This window comes from Diceros bicornis, chromosome 39 (genome assembly GCF_020826845.1).
Source record: "Diceros bicornis minor isolate mBicDic1 chromosome 39, mDicBic1.mat.cur, whole genome shotgun sequence".
NCBI classification, from domain to species: Eukaryota; Metazoa; Chordata; class Mammalia; order Perissodactyla; family Rhinocerotidae; genus Diceros; species Diceros bicornis.
The window spans coordinates 17135530-17149277 of record NC_080778.1 but is presented as its reverse complement, the minus strand read 5'-3'; the positions used below and the strand labels follow the sequence as shown (position 1 = coordinate 17149277).

At 40.7% G+C, this 13748-nt stretch overlaps 1 protein-coding gene across 1 annotated transcript in view; it reads left to right on the top strand.

Moving 5' to 3' along the window:
* The window catches only part of CCDC170 (coiled-coil domain containing 170), a 92729-nt gene that overhangs the window by 67545 nt on the left and 11436 nt on the right, over positions 1-13748 (top strand). Inside the window, 2 exon segments of the mRNA XM_058534287.1 lie at positions 4652-4825; positions 7494-7736. Of these exon segments, the coding sequence (XP_058390270.1) occupies positions 4652-4825; positions 7494-7736 (417 nt within the window).

Sequence of the window (13748 nt, the reverse complement as noted above, 5' to 3'; positions counted from 1 at the left end):
TCCATACCATTTTCCATAGAGGCTGCACCAGTTTGCATTCCCACCAGCTGTGTATGAGGGTTCCTGTTTCTCCACAGCCTCTCCAACATTTGTTGTTTTTTGTCTTGGTGATTATAGCCATTCTAACGGTCGTGAGTTGGTATCTTAGTGTTGTTTTGATTTGCATTTTCCTGATGATTAGTGATGTTGAACATCTTTTCATGTGCCTGTTGGCCATCTGTATATCTTCTTTGGAGAAATGTCTGTTCATTTCCTCTGTCCATTTTTTGATTGGGTTGTTTGTTTTTTTGTTGTTCAGTTGTGTGAGTTCTTTATATATTATGGAGATCAACCCCTTGTCAGATATATGTTTTGCAAATATTTTCTCCCAGCTGGTGGGTTATCTGTTCATTTTGATTCTGGTTTCATTTGTCTTGTAGAAGCTCTTTAATCCGATAAAGTCCCACATGCTTATTTTTTCTTTAGTTTCCCTAGTCCGGGTAGGCATGTCATCCAAAAAGATTCCTTTATGACCAATGTCAAATAGTGTGTTGCCTATATTTTCTTCTATGAGTTTTCTGGTTTCAGGTTGAAGATTGAGTATTCTTTATTCTGTAGAATATGAAATGTAACAATTGATTTTGCACATCCCAATATTTTAGAAAGATAATGTGATGTCACTGTGGAGCTGAGATTGCAGTCTGGAGAAAGTCATGAATGATATTGGCGATAACCTGGAAGGAGATTAGAAGGGGTCCACACTTATGATCTGACTATGGGAAGATCATCCGTGACCTCCGAGAGGCAGTTTTAGTAGAGTGGTGGAGAAGAGGAGCCAGTTTGCACTGGGCTGAGGGGCGACTAGTAAGAGAAGAATTAGAGACTTAGAAATAGACTAGTACAAAGTCCAGTGACCAAAGAGAAAAGAGGCATGAAGCAGAAACACTGAAAAACAGGATCAAAGAAAGGTTTTATTGGACAGAAAGGGGAGATACATGTTTGTGGGTCACAGGAGTCCTTAGGAGAAGAGAGACAAATGGTTTCAACAGTATAGGTGCAGAATTTGGCTTGAAAAATGCTCTTAGGTTGAAAAATGTGTACTCTGGAACCTCGTTCATTTTCACTCTTTTGTACTTAAAAAAATTGAGGAAACATCATGCCTGCATGGAGGGTTGAATATGCAAAGATGCATAAGAAGTGTCTGTGGGAAATCCTAGTCTAGTGGATGAGACAGGGAACTCAGGACACAATTAGTAAAATTAGTGCTATAATAGAGATAGGTATAACATTTGACAGAAACTTGGATAAAGGAGTAATTAATTACTTCTCTCCTATTTCTGTGTGTGAGGAAATGAGTCCTCTTCACACCTGAGCTGACATTCGAGAGGGGCTTTAAAGAATGAGTAGGAATTTGTCAGGTAGGAGAGGTGGGGAAGAGATTCAGGGTAGAGGGAACAGCAGGGAGGATGAAGGAATGGAGCTGTGACAGGACTACTCAGGAGATGAATGAGGCACGGGGAGACTGGAACACGGTGCCTGGTGAGGCCAGAGGCATGAGGTGGCTCTGGAGGCAGGTAGGAAAAATTGAGATAGGGCAGGCTAATTACTCGGGGCTTTATTCTATAGGTAATGGGAAGCCGTAGAAGGTTTTCGAGTAAAAGAAAGGTTTCTCTGAAGGCAGACTGGCTCTGAGGGTCTAGAGACCAAAGGTCAGGAGAATCCAGTGGGGGGATTCTTAGAATAGTGCAGATCAGAAGATAATAAGGGTCTGAACCAAGTAGTGATTTTGTGAATGAAGATAAGGGATAGAATTGAGAAATTTGGGAGAGTGAAGGGAATTTTTCTATCAGATAGCTGGAAAAGGTATGTTGGTTGAAATTTTGAGTTTGAAAGGAAATATCGCACCTGAGTGTAACATGTTAAATTGGAAGAACTACGACTGTCTGCTGAACATCATTCCACCCAGATGTTCCACGAACGCCTTGCACTAGACATATTCAAAATGGAAATGATCACCTCTCCTCAAATTTGCCCCCTCCTGCCTCAGTGATAACGAGATAATTTGCCTCCAGTTGTTCAAGCCAAAAGCCCAAGAATTGCCCTCCATGTTCCCTCTTTTAAAACAATTCCTAAGCACTGTAAATTCCATCTCCTTAATATACCTCAAATACCATCCCCATCTCTGTATTTAGCAGCCGTGCTTTGGTTCAGAGCATTATGATAATTTGCATGGACTACTGAAACAACCTTCTAACTGATCGTCCCACTGCCACCAGGGAGGTCTTAATAAAATGCATGTCTAATCTTATCTTTCTCCATCTGAAGACTGGTCAGGGGCTCTCTATGGCCCTCAGGATCAGCTACAGATTCCTTCTTTCCATGGCTGAGTATTCCATGACCTGGCCAGTTCCCCCACCAGGCTCCCCCTCACCTGCAATCTCTCCAGCCAATGCTGGCAAACTCAGAAGCCTCCTGGGACCAGCAGGGCCCCGGTCAGGTGTGTGGGGAGTGATGGCTGAGTCCAAAGACATCCATATTCAAATTTGTAAAAAATTGGCCAGTTGCCTGGCCAAAGAAAAGAGGGCCCCCTTGACATCACATATCACACATTGCTATACTCTCTGAGAAAATGTTCTCCTTACCTTCTTCACCTCGTAATAACTGTACCTTGAAGACTCAGCTCCAAAATCACTTCCTCTGGAAGTCTTCCCTAAGAACCTTAGTTCTCCTTCATGCAACATGTGCCTGCTTCTGTCACCACACTTATCACCCTTATTGTACTGATTTTTTTTTTTTTTTTTTGCTGAGGAAGATTCACCCTGAGCTAACATCTGGGCCAGTCTTCCTCTGTTTTGTATGTGGGTCATTGCCACAACATGGCTGATGAGTGGTGTAGGTCTGCGTCTGGGATCTGAACCTGCTAACCCAGGCTGCTGAAGCGGAGAGTGCTGATCTTAATTAATTTTAATTGAGATTATGCCATAATAGCTCTCAGTTATGAAAGCAAATTTGTAAACTGATTCTGTCCATGGTGAATTTTTTATATATAACTGCCTATGAAAGGCATGTCCTAATAAGGATCATAGGTGTGTAAAATTGAAAAGCAAAGTTGTACAGAGTTTAAATTTAAATAGAGGTAATTGAGGTTTACACAAAATAGTATGGAATCTTTTCATGCTATCCAGGTGCCCCTTCCAAAAAAAAAAAAAAAAAAAAAAAAGGAACGTGTTCATGCTAAACTGTGATTCAAATGAACAAAATATACAGTAATCCTTCCAGCAACCTAGACTTTCTGAGGCGTCACCAAGATCCTTGAAATAGCCACTTCCTCTGTGGGGTCTTGACTTGGTCCTGTCTTAATCCTTTTTGCCTGTTGTAGATCTTTGCATCTACTTAGCAGTAGACGGGCCACGTGTAGAAATAGAAAAAGAGGTTTTTGTACCTTTATGTGAAAGGTACCGACTCTATTTTATTTAAAATACAAACAATAGCAATTATTTCACGTTTATTCACACAGGTTAGAAATGAAAAATTCCAAGGGGAGAGCAGATACAGCATTAAGAGGTGACAAACTGATGATGCAGAGACAAAGGAACTTATGGTCTTGTAGCACAATAAAATAAGGGATATTTGTAATGACTGTGAATTATAAAGAAGAGATTCAATTTTATATATGCTATTTAACAAAATTGGAAAATATACACTTACAAATAATTTCATCTTGATGACTAAAATATAGATAGTTCCGGGCTTCAGGCTGGCGTGCTTCAGTCATCAGGAAATTATACTTATTTAAACATATAAGTGCCTGAAAATGCCAAATGGGTGAGGAGTTATTGCAATGAGAGGAAAATTTCAAAGACAGAAGACAAATCATGAAATTATGACATAGAAAGCTTGTTGATTGATTTACTTGTCCAGAAAGCACTTAGTGAGCGTTATTCTATGTCTGGGCATGGCAGGTAAGCCACGGAAATCAAGTGGAGGAAGATTCTAGAACAGTTTTGTAACTTGAACCTGTTAAAATATGAACCTTGACTTCCTTGATATGATTCTATTTTACAATGTTGTTCCTTTAACTTTGATACATTAGGAACTCTTAAAGACATTTTCTAAAGCATTTTAACTTAAAAAACCAAAAACGTGGTCTAAGTTTGTGTGGAGAGCTTTAATTTTGGAGTGATCTGTAGACGGCGAGAAGAGTAAGGTGGTAACTGGTTAAGTCATCATTTTTCACCTTTGAGGCCAGGGCCAACTTAGGTGGGAAAAATTGCCCCAGAAAGTACATGGATGAGCAGACCCCTGGGGCTGGATTGGCCTGGAAGGGGCATGGTGGCCACAGCAAGCAGCCAAAACAGAATGATGCAGAGGATATATACATGCTACACTGTCAGGAGCATGCCAAATTTGTCCTATGACAGAGTTAAGAAGAGTGTAGTATAATATTAGATTGAACATCAAGGTCACTGAACAGGAAAGGCAAGAGAATTTGGAGGGGGAACAGGGCATGGAACTGGCAGGGAGGTTCAGGAACTCATCACCGAGGTCAGGGGCCGGGCTGCGTCCTGGGTTCAACGAGAGCTTCCAGTAAGCCTGGGAGAAAGAGGATTCTGTGAGATCACCGGCTAACTTTACTCTTCTGTCCCTTTTTCATTTCTGTTCTTGGGTTTAGTATCTTAAATTTCTGGATCAGCTCTCAGAGAAAATGAAATTGGACCAGATGACTGCTGAACTTGGCTTTGATATGCGTCTGGATGTAGTTTTAGCTCGTACGGAGCAGCTGGTCCGCCTCGAGAGCAACGCAGTCATTGAAAACAAGACCATCGCCCACAATTTACAGAGAAAGGTAGGGGATATTAAAACGTGCCAGTGTTGAGAGAAGAAATTTCTGATAAATTTAAATATTGAAAAATAATTTACCCCCACCATATTTACCAATGTGGCTAGGAAACGTGTTATAAAAATACGTATTTAGAGTCTGAGTCTCTATTTCAGGTCTGAAGGGATGATAAGTGTATCACCTAAGGTTATGTTTGACTCTGGGGAATAAAGACCCAAAGTAACAGTGGCTTAAACAAGTTGAAATGTTTTGTTTTTTCTTTTCTCACATAAATTTCTGGAGGTAGGCAGCTTAAGGTGAGCATGGCAGCTCTGCTCTGTAAAGTTTTTAGAGAAAAAGGCTCATTTCAGTCATTAATCTCCCATCCCTAGGGTGGTCCTTATTCTCATGATCCAAAATGGTGCCTAGAACCATTATATTTGTGTTCCAGGCAGAAGATTGGAGAAGAAAGGGATGAAGAAGAGGGATGCAAAAGAGCATGTGCGAGCTGTCTTATAAAGAAAGCTCCCGGAATTTATTATGTGAACTTGTGTTTCTATCCCACAGCCAAAACATGTTCTTTTTTTTTTTTTCCGAGGAAGATCAGCCCTGTGCTAACATCTGCCAATCCTCCTTTTTTTTGCCGAGGAAGACCGGCCCTGGGCTAACATCTGTGCCCATCTTCTTCTATTTTATATGGGACGCCCCCACAGCATGGCTTGACAAGCAGCGCGTTGGTGCGTGCCCGGGATCCGAACCTGCGAACCCTCGGGCCACCAAAGCTGAGTGCGTGCACTTAACTGCTGTGCCTCTGGGCCGGCCCCCAAAACACGTTCTGATGGCTAAACCTAGCTGCAAGGGAGGCTTGAAACTGCAGTCTTTACTCTGGGTAGCCATTTGCCTAGCTGAAAAATTCACTGTTTCTGTTACTACGGGAGAAGAGGAAAACTGGGAACATCCAGCAGTCTCTGCCTTTATAAGCTCAATTGCATTAGAAAGTAGAGAGAGGAGAAGAGCTTACTTTTTGCTCGCTCAAAGGAAGAGTTAGAAACAGTTTAGACTAAATAAATGAATGAATGGATGAAAATGATAAAAATATAATTATTAGTTATATAATTATTGGTATTGGGGAAAGAAAGAGGAAAACAGATGTGTTCTTATAATAGTTCTTAGGAGAAAATTGTATGGTAGAATTATAGTGTGAAGGCTGTGTAATGATTCACATCTGGGTTCCCAATTTGGCTCCACCAAGCTGTGTGACCTTGGTCAAAGTGCATACTTCTCTGTCTCTGTTTCCTCGTATTTAAGATGGGGATGATATCTACCTTGGGGGGTTGTTATTTTTCAGTAAATAACACTTTTGAACTCTTGGAACATCATAGAAGATGTTCTATTCACATTTGACCTCTTCTCCATTTACAATATCTTTGGGAATATTTTATAAAAGAAAGCAGACAACCCCTGTTACCATCAGAGTCATTAAATTGAGCTGTAATTCTTTCTGAAGGTCTCCTCAGATAATTGATTTTTTCCTCCATATTGAACACCATTCCTTCTTAGCTATTGTGTAATTATTAAAATTACCAATGTACAGAACTTACCAGTATAAATTTGCAGTAGAGTGGAATTTGACATGAAGAAGCTCGAGGAAGGGAGTTTAGTTAGAGACATATTAAAAGGGCCTTGTTAAAAATGGATCTGGGTATGGACATTGCTGTCACCATTAAGCAAGATACTTAAGCCCTAATTTCACTAAGTCCTTCACACCTCCGAACACTTTACAAATGCAGAGTACATAATTAGGGAAAATGTGACGGTCTTCAGTGCTAACATTCTGTAATTCTATGTGATTCCTATTCCCAAGGTTTGTAACAGATGAAAGAGGTTTCTGTACTTAATATTCCACTCAATAATTGTCACATGTGAAACCCAGGAAGATTTTTTTCCCTCCTCGAGTCTATAATCTTTTGCTAAAAACCACAATAATTTCCTTCATCAGGTTTGATTGTCAATGGTAAGTGCTGTTTGAAGACCTTGTTTTCTGCTTGGTTTGTGGATGGTATAGGCCAGGTGTATAATAAAGACGCCAATGATCTAGAACCTTCTTGAAGTCGCTTCTATTTCTAAGATTTTACACATATAAACAAAGCTTTCTTAAAAATCTCCTTGGTATAGCTTACTTTAAAAATGTGTCAACTCTGATGCTTGGTGCCACTCAGTCTGGTTCTAAGGGATTGAAATTAGCCAGTCTAGATTTTTGGTGCTAATTTTCACCCTATCTTTTTTCAGAAAAGACCAGTGCAAGCATAGTTGCCATGAGGTGTTGGAGAGGATTTTGTCTCTCTGTCTTATTATGTTCTGCTCTTGATAAGCCCATTTCAGTAGTTTTAAAAGTAATTTTACATTTTTATTATGATGCACGAATTATTGGAGAGAATCAGATGTTGAAAGCCTACTTCTCTGTGCATTTTCTGTGGCTCTTTTGTCGCACGCTTTGCAGCTACAAAATTAATTCTTGGAAACATAGGAATAAAAAGTGCAATCAGGAAAAGGAATCCAATAACCTTTTTTGATGGTTTCCAAATTAGTCTTATTTTAGTCTAGATAAAGATCAACATTATCTGAGAAACTCATTTATATTTACTGACTGTTCAATTATTATTTTTTAAAAAAATCCCTGTTTGTATCAAACCAGCTAAAGACTCAGAAAGAAAGACTGGAGAGCAAAGAATTGCACATGAGCCTCCTCCGGCAGAAAATAGCCCAGCTGGAGGAAGAGAGGCAGGTGCGGACGGCCCTGGCCGTGGAGAGGGACGAGGCCAATCTTACCGTAAGGAAGCTACAGAAGAAGGTGGAGAGGCTGCAGACGGATCTGAGCCTGTGTCGAGAATCAAACACTGAGCTCAAAGCCAAACTGGCTGACACCAATGAGCTCAAGGCAAGTCCTCAGCTTTATTTCCTTGCTGCTTTTTGCTAGTTACCATAAAAGTTTATGCAAAAGAGTGACAGCCTTATAATGGACACACCAGAACAAAAAAATATGAGCACTTCCTTCGATTTTCTAGAGTTGTGGGAGAAATGCAAGAATGACACACATCGGCATATTAGATCAATTTAGTGTCCTTTCCATATTTGAAAGGCAGTCATGGTCGCCGTGTGAAAAGTCAGTCAAAAAAGGGTGATAAGTACAGAAAATAAAAACATTTCTTCAAACTGTGGGTCACTATGATATTAAGGATCATGTAGAGATTTCACATAGCAATTTGCTTGGGAAGAAATGAGAAAATGAACACAAGTGTTTACTGAGAAGAGTCAGGCAGGTAATTCTGTTTATGTGCTCTGTGGGGTGCACTATACCAAGTGGTGAAGTGGACAGCAGATTGGGGCAATGTGCTTCTTGGATTTGTACAATGGAATACTACTCAGCCATGAAAAAGACAAAATTGTGCCATTTGTGACAACATGGATGGATCTTGAGGGTATTATGCTAAGTGAAATAAGTCGAGCAGAGGAAGACAAATACTGCATGATTTCACTCATGTGTGGAAGATAAACAAACAAACACATAGATAAGGGGAACAGATTAGTGGTTACCAGAGGGGAAGGGGTGGGGGAGAGCCAGAGGGGTAAATGGGCACATATGTATGGTGAGGGATAAAAACTAGACTGTTGGTGGTGAGTACGATGCTGTCTATACAGAAACTGAAATATAATAATGTACACCTGAGATTTACACAATGTTATAAGCCAATATGACCTCAGTAAAAAAGAAAGGACTTAAAAGAATTTAATCAAAATATTTAAATGTCATGTATGTGTGTCATTGGCAATAATATGTAACTTCATACGCACGTATCATCCCCTGCAGATATGCATACCATGAATACAGATGATGGTAATGTCCTGGCTCTCTGCAGAGGATGGATCTGAAACAGATCTTTGGACTGTTTCTGGATCTGGAAACAGACCAGAAGGGAAAAAGAATCTGGAAGTTAAGCCAGCCCTTGAATATGTGTAGCAGGGACAATATTTTAGGAAATATTTCCCACTGTATTTTCCCTTCTGAGTCGTTGGCTCTTTTCCCCCTGAAGTCCTTCTGCCATCAGGACCAGGCCACTAAATTGAGGCTTATTTCCCTAGAGGAGGGGAGAACAGACATGGCCCAGGGGAGGGGACATATTTGAACACAAAGAAGGGGGAAGCAAGGGAAAGCATCTGATGGGGTGCCATGGGTGGGGAGAAAATACCAAGGCAAGTATCCTTGACATCCGCCTCACACCTTGAGACTGACTGTTGGTGGGTGTGTGTGGTGGGGTGGGGGTAGAATCCCTGAAGTCAGCATGCAGCTGCCCCACCTTGGCTGGAAGGAGCTGCGGGAGGTGCTGAGGCAGGGAGCTAGATTGCACCCCAATTCCCTGCAGCCTGAAGTTCCATTTGCACTTGTGGGGAATGTGGAAGATAGCTAAAGATGCATGCCGGAGAGCTCATTGTGGGAGCAGGTAGAGTGGTCTCCTCAAGTGAGGGAGAAAGTGACTCGGCATCAGAGGCTCTGGGGTGCATCACCTAAGCTATGATCCAATGGCAGTTAAGCCAAGCCTTGAATTACCAATGACCAGGTCTTGACCTTGATCAGTGAACTCTCACAATTTCCCCAGTCAGATATCAGATGCAGGAAAGATTCAGGGGCAGCATGAGGATCAGAGTCACCTCTCCTAACACCCCAAGGATTTTCCTCCACCCAGACACCATCTCAGGAAGGAGAGGAGAGAAGAATCCCTAAAAGATTGAGCAGTGCAGGAATGAAAACACATTTTAAGCCAGAGGAAATACGGTTAGTTACAAAATACCATCTGCTCTAATAGTTTGAGAAGATGGTGGTGGGAATTGGTTTCTTATTTCCAAAAGACAACACAGCTTATCTTAAAGTTAACATGCTGGACCTTGCATTGGCTGTTCCTGACTCATAGGATGTATGGCCTGTTCATCTCCACGCTGGAGGCATGCATCCCCTGGTTTCCTTGCTTATGGGACCATAGGAGCACTGTTTTGTTAGAGAGATAAAGGACCCCTAAATACTTCCAAATAAGCCAGGAAGAAAAAGTTAAAGAAATGGAAACCAGTATTAAGATAGCTAATAGTAGGGGAACGTCATGGAGCAAATAAAAAGGAACTTCGCCATCATAGCCAAGGTGTACTACAGACCTTTGAAAATGAAACATAGGTTTGTTTTCTATTTCATCAAATTTTTCTCTTCTCTTTATCATTTGTTTTTTTTCTACTTTATTTTTCTATTTCTTTTCTATCTTCCTGAGATGTCTATCAGTTCATGAATTTTTAGTCTTCCTTCTTTTCTAACCCATGTGTTTATGGCTATGAATTTTCCTCTAAGTATTGTTTTAGCTACATCCCAAAAGTTTTCATATGTAGTAGATTGTCATTTAATTTAAAATATTTTCTAATTTTCTTTGTGATTTTTTTCTTTGATACACAGATTATTTAGAAGTACATTTCTAAATTTCCAAGTATTTGGAGATTTTGTAATTACCTTTGTTGAAGTAATTTGAGGTTTAAGATAATGTTCTCTTCCTCTAGAGAGGATTTTTATTTTTTATTTTCTTCTTCCAGATTCCAGGGGGCATTTTAGCCTCATAGCTCAGGACCATCTTAATCCAAATTTAAGCCTTGAGATATTTTGAGACTCTGTTGACATGAAGTGAAGTAACACACCAGAAGAGGGAGAGTTTTTTCCCCCCATTTTCCTTACTCTTAAGATATAGCCTTTCCCAACCCAAAATAGAAGTGACTTATCAAGGGTTCCACAAGAGGCAGGAACCAGGCTCTGACTCTTGTACTCCATCTCTGACAGGCTGACAAAATGCACCTGAGCCCCTCAGCCACCTCTTCCAGATTAGCAAGTGCTCCCACAGAACAAAGGACCCCAAAGACTTTGTACTCTTTTGAATTCCTAACCTCTCCCAGATGTTGGTGCAGTAGTTTTTGGTATCTTCTCAGCTCTTTGAATTTTTAATAAGATTTTTTTTTCTTGTTTTCCTCTTAAGTTGTATTCAGTGGGAGAGTTAGTCTGAACTACCTGGTATCCCATTTCCAAGGCAGAAGAAGACACTGTAAGCATTGATTTGATTCGGAATTAGAAAAATACCCAGATCGATATGTGGAAAACTCTACTCCATAGATAACAAAAAAGTGACAGAGGAAGAAGATGGTGTTCATTTAAGTCTTAGGGGAGTGCTACTGGAAAGTTGGCTACCTTAGTTTTCCATGGCAGCAATCTCTAAATTTTTGTGAGTGTGCATTCCTCTTGGCAGACCACAGATCTATGGAACAAGTATTTCTCCAGTCCACTAGGTACATATCTGAAGCAAACATTTAATCTTTGATAAAGCCCCTCTTAAACCACTTAAAATTCCTCTGTTTGGGCTCAATGGGCTTGATAAGGAAGGGAGGTCATCTTCCTGTGTTTCCAGTGTGGCATTCCAACTATCAATTGACTGCAGGGACACCTCGGATTACTCCAGAAGCACTGCCTGAAGAACCCACCTACTATTATTGCTACACTAGTGCCCCTGGGCCTAGGAAGACTCTCTTCTGCTCGTTGACTTCCTCTTGTTGGAGGAAAGATGAGAATGGCTCTCATAGTTGATGGGTACCAGTGCATAGAATAGGAATGATAAGTAAAGTGAGCTTGGATTTCAAAACAGGGAAGTAAATTCAGTCACAAAGAAAAGGACACATTACATTGTAAAACTGTGTCAGTGGAATAGTCCAACTTCTTCAAAGAAATCTCTGATAGAGAGGCAGAGTAAATGGCACTGTGGATTTTTGTACACTGAGCTGTGCAGAACTCCACAAAGCCAGAGGGGAAGAGAATGATCTCGAGCAGTCTGGGTGATTCCTAAAGATAACTGAGTGGGAGTTATACTGAGTAAGCCTAATGCATATTGGCTTCCCAGAAGAAGGACCGGAATGAGATTTCCTAATAAGACTACCAGTGTGTTTCAGAAACAAGACATGGTATTGATGGAAAATGCAACGTGAGTTCCTGGCTACCTATCCCCAATTCCCTCCACCCTATGGCTGGGGTGGAGGGAATTTAGTCCCGACCAACAAATTTACCCTTTCTCATATGATGGAATTATTCCTGTCATCAAAAGAAATTAAGAAGCTTAATTTAGAACGTCAGGATTTATTCAACCTTGCTGTTTATTTTACTGCTAACTCAGTTGTCTAATCTTCATTACTTCCATGACTGAGCCCCATTCTCCTTATTTGGGTTCATACTTTGTTCTTTCTACTTCATTCATACCTTCATAATCTCAGAGACTGTTGGTTCCCTTGATAGTAGGGGTCTGCCTTATTTTTGTTAATTTTTCTCCAAGGAATTGAAATTCTGCCTCTGAATGAAGCTGGCTGGGCCCTATGATGGGCTGTCAGTACTCTGTTACATTGACTTGCAGTTTCCAGCCAGCTCTCTGCATGTTTCCAGATATTATAAAGCTAAAATATAATAATATAGTGAACAAATATACTATAAGGCATAATATAAATATTAGTTGCCATTATAACTAATTTTATCACTACTAAGAGTAGAAGGTGTAATGTGGAGCTGGTGGAGCCTTCAGAATTACCACAACTCGGGAGCCTAAATAAGATTGGCCGGCAGAAATGGAGCATGGCAGACCAAAGTCTAACAGCAGAGGTGGTCACGATGGAGCAAGGAGTGCCCAATCTGTGACACCCAGGAATATTGTCCAGCATCCGCTGGATGAGAGTGAATAAGAACAGTTTTAGAAGTGGGGTGACTCCTGGTGAATGGCCGTGTGGGTGCCAGTTGTGGGTTTGGGTCTTAGGCAGGGCATCTTCTAGGCTAAGCGTATTACGAGTAGTGGTAGGATGTCTGGGCCAAGACAACTCTGAATGGTTGTCAACGAGTAATGGTGTGAAGGTGCGAGTAGCCCCCACTTTCTGCAGCTGATAGCAGAAATAGAAAAACAGTTAGTGGAAATGGAGTCCTGTGTCTACAGTATATGTTCCCGTTTGGTCTCAACACCTTCTGCGTTGGGTTTCATCATTTTTTGCTTGGATTATTATAATTATTTACAAGTGGTCTTTCCACTTAACCTTTTCACAAGCAAGCCTGATTCTTATAATTAAGTTTTGCTCTCTGGGTGATGTGATTTTGCAACATGTGGTTCTAGCAATAGTGTCTGGTTTAAGAATTTCCAATTCTAGCATCAGTGGTGTCAAGCAACATTTTCAAGTGTGGAGCACATCCCTCTGGGGTATACAAAATGTTTCTAGGTGGTACAAGACAGAGCATTATATAATGTTCAATCCTAAAGTGAAAAATGGATTCCCTTTTTCTATCAATTCTTTCACTAGCAAGAAGAAGAATCTCAATTAGAGGTTATTATGTCTTTATACCTCTAGAACACTTGCTAGTCTACTTTTTTTTTTTTTTGTGAGAAAGATCAGCCCTGAGCTAACATCCATGCTAATCCTCTTCTTTTTGCTGAGGAAGACCGGCTCTGAGCTAACATCTATTGCCAATCCTCCTCCTTTTTCTCCCCAAATCCCCACTAGATAGTTGTATGTCATAGTTGCACATCCTTCTAGTTGCTGTATGTGGGACGTGGCCTCAGCATGGCTGGAGAAGTGGTGCGTCGGTGCACGCCCGGGATCCGAACCCGGGCCGCCAGTAGCAGAGCGTGCACACTTAACCGCTAAGCCATGGGGCCGGCCCCGCTAGTCTACTTTTTAAGCAAAGAATAAACCTTAAGCTCAGGGCTGAGTACAAGCAGTAGTACCTAGTAATACTGTTTTGTTTTCATTTTACAGTGTGTGTTTTATTGTTATCTCCCATTTGTGGCAAATTCTATTGAAATCATATAAAATTCCCTTTAAAATAAATAAATTCATTTATGTTAAAAAG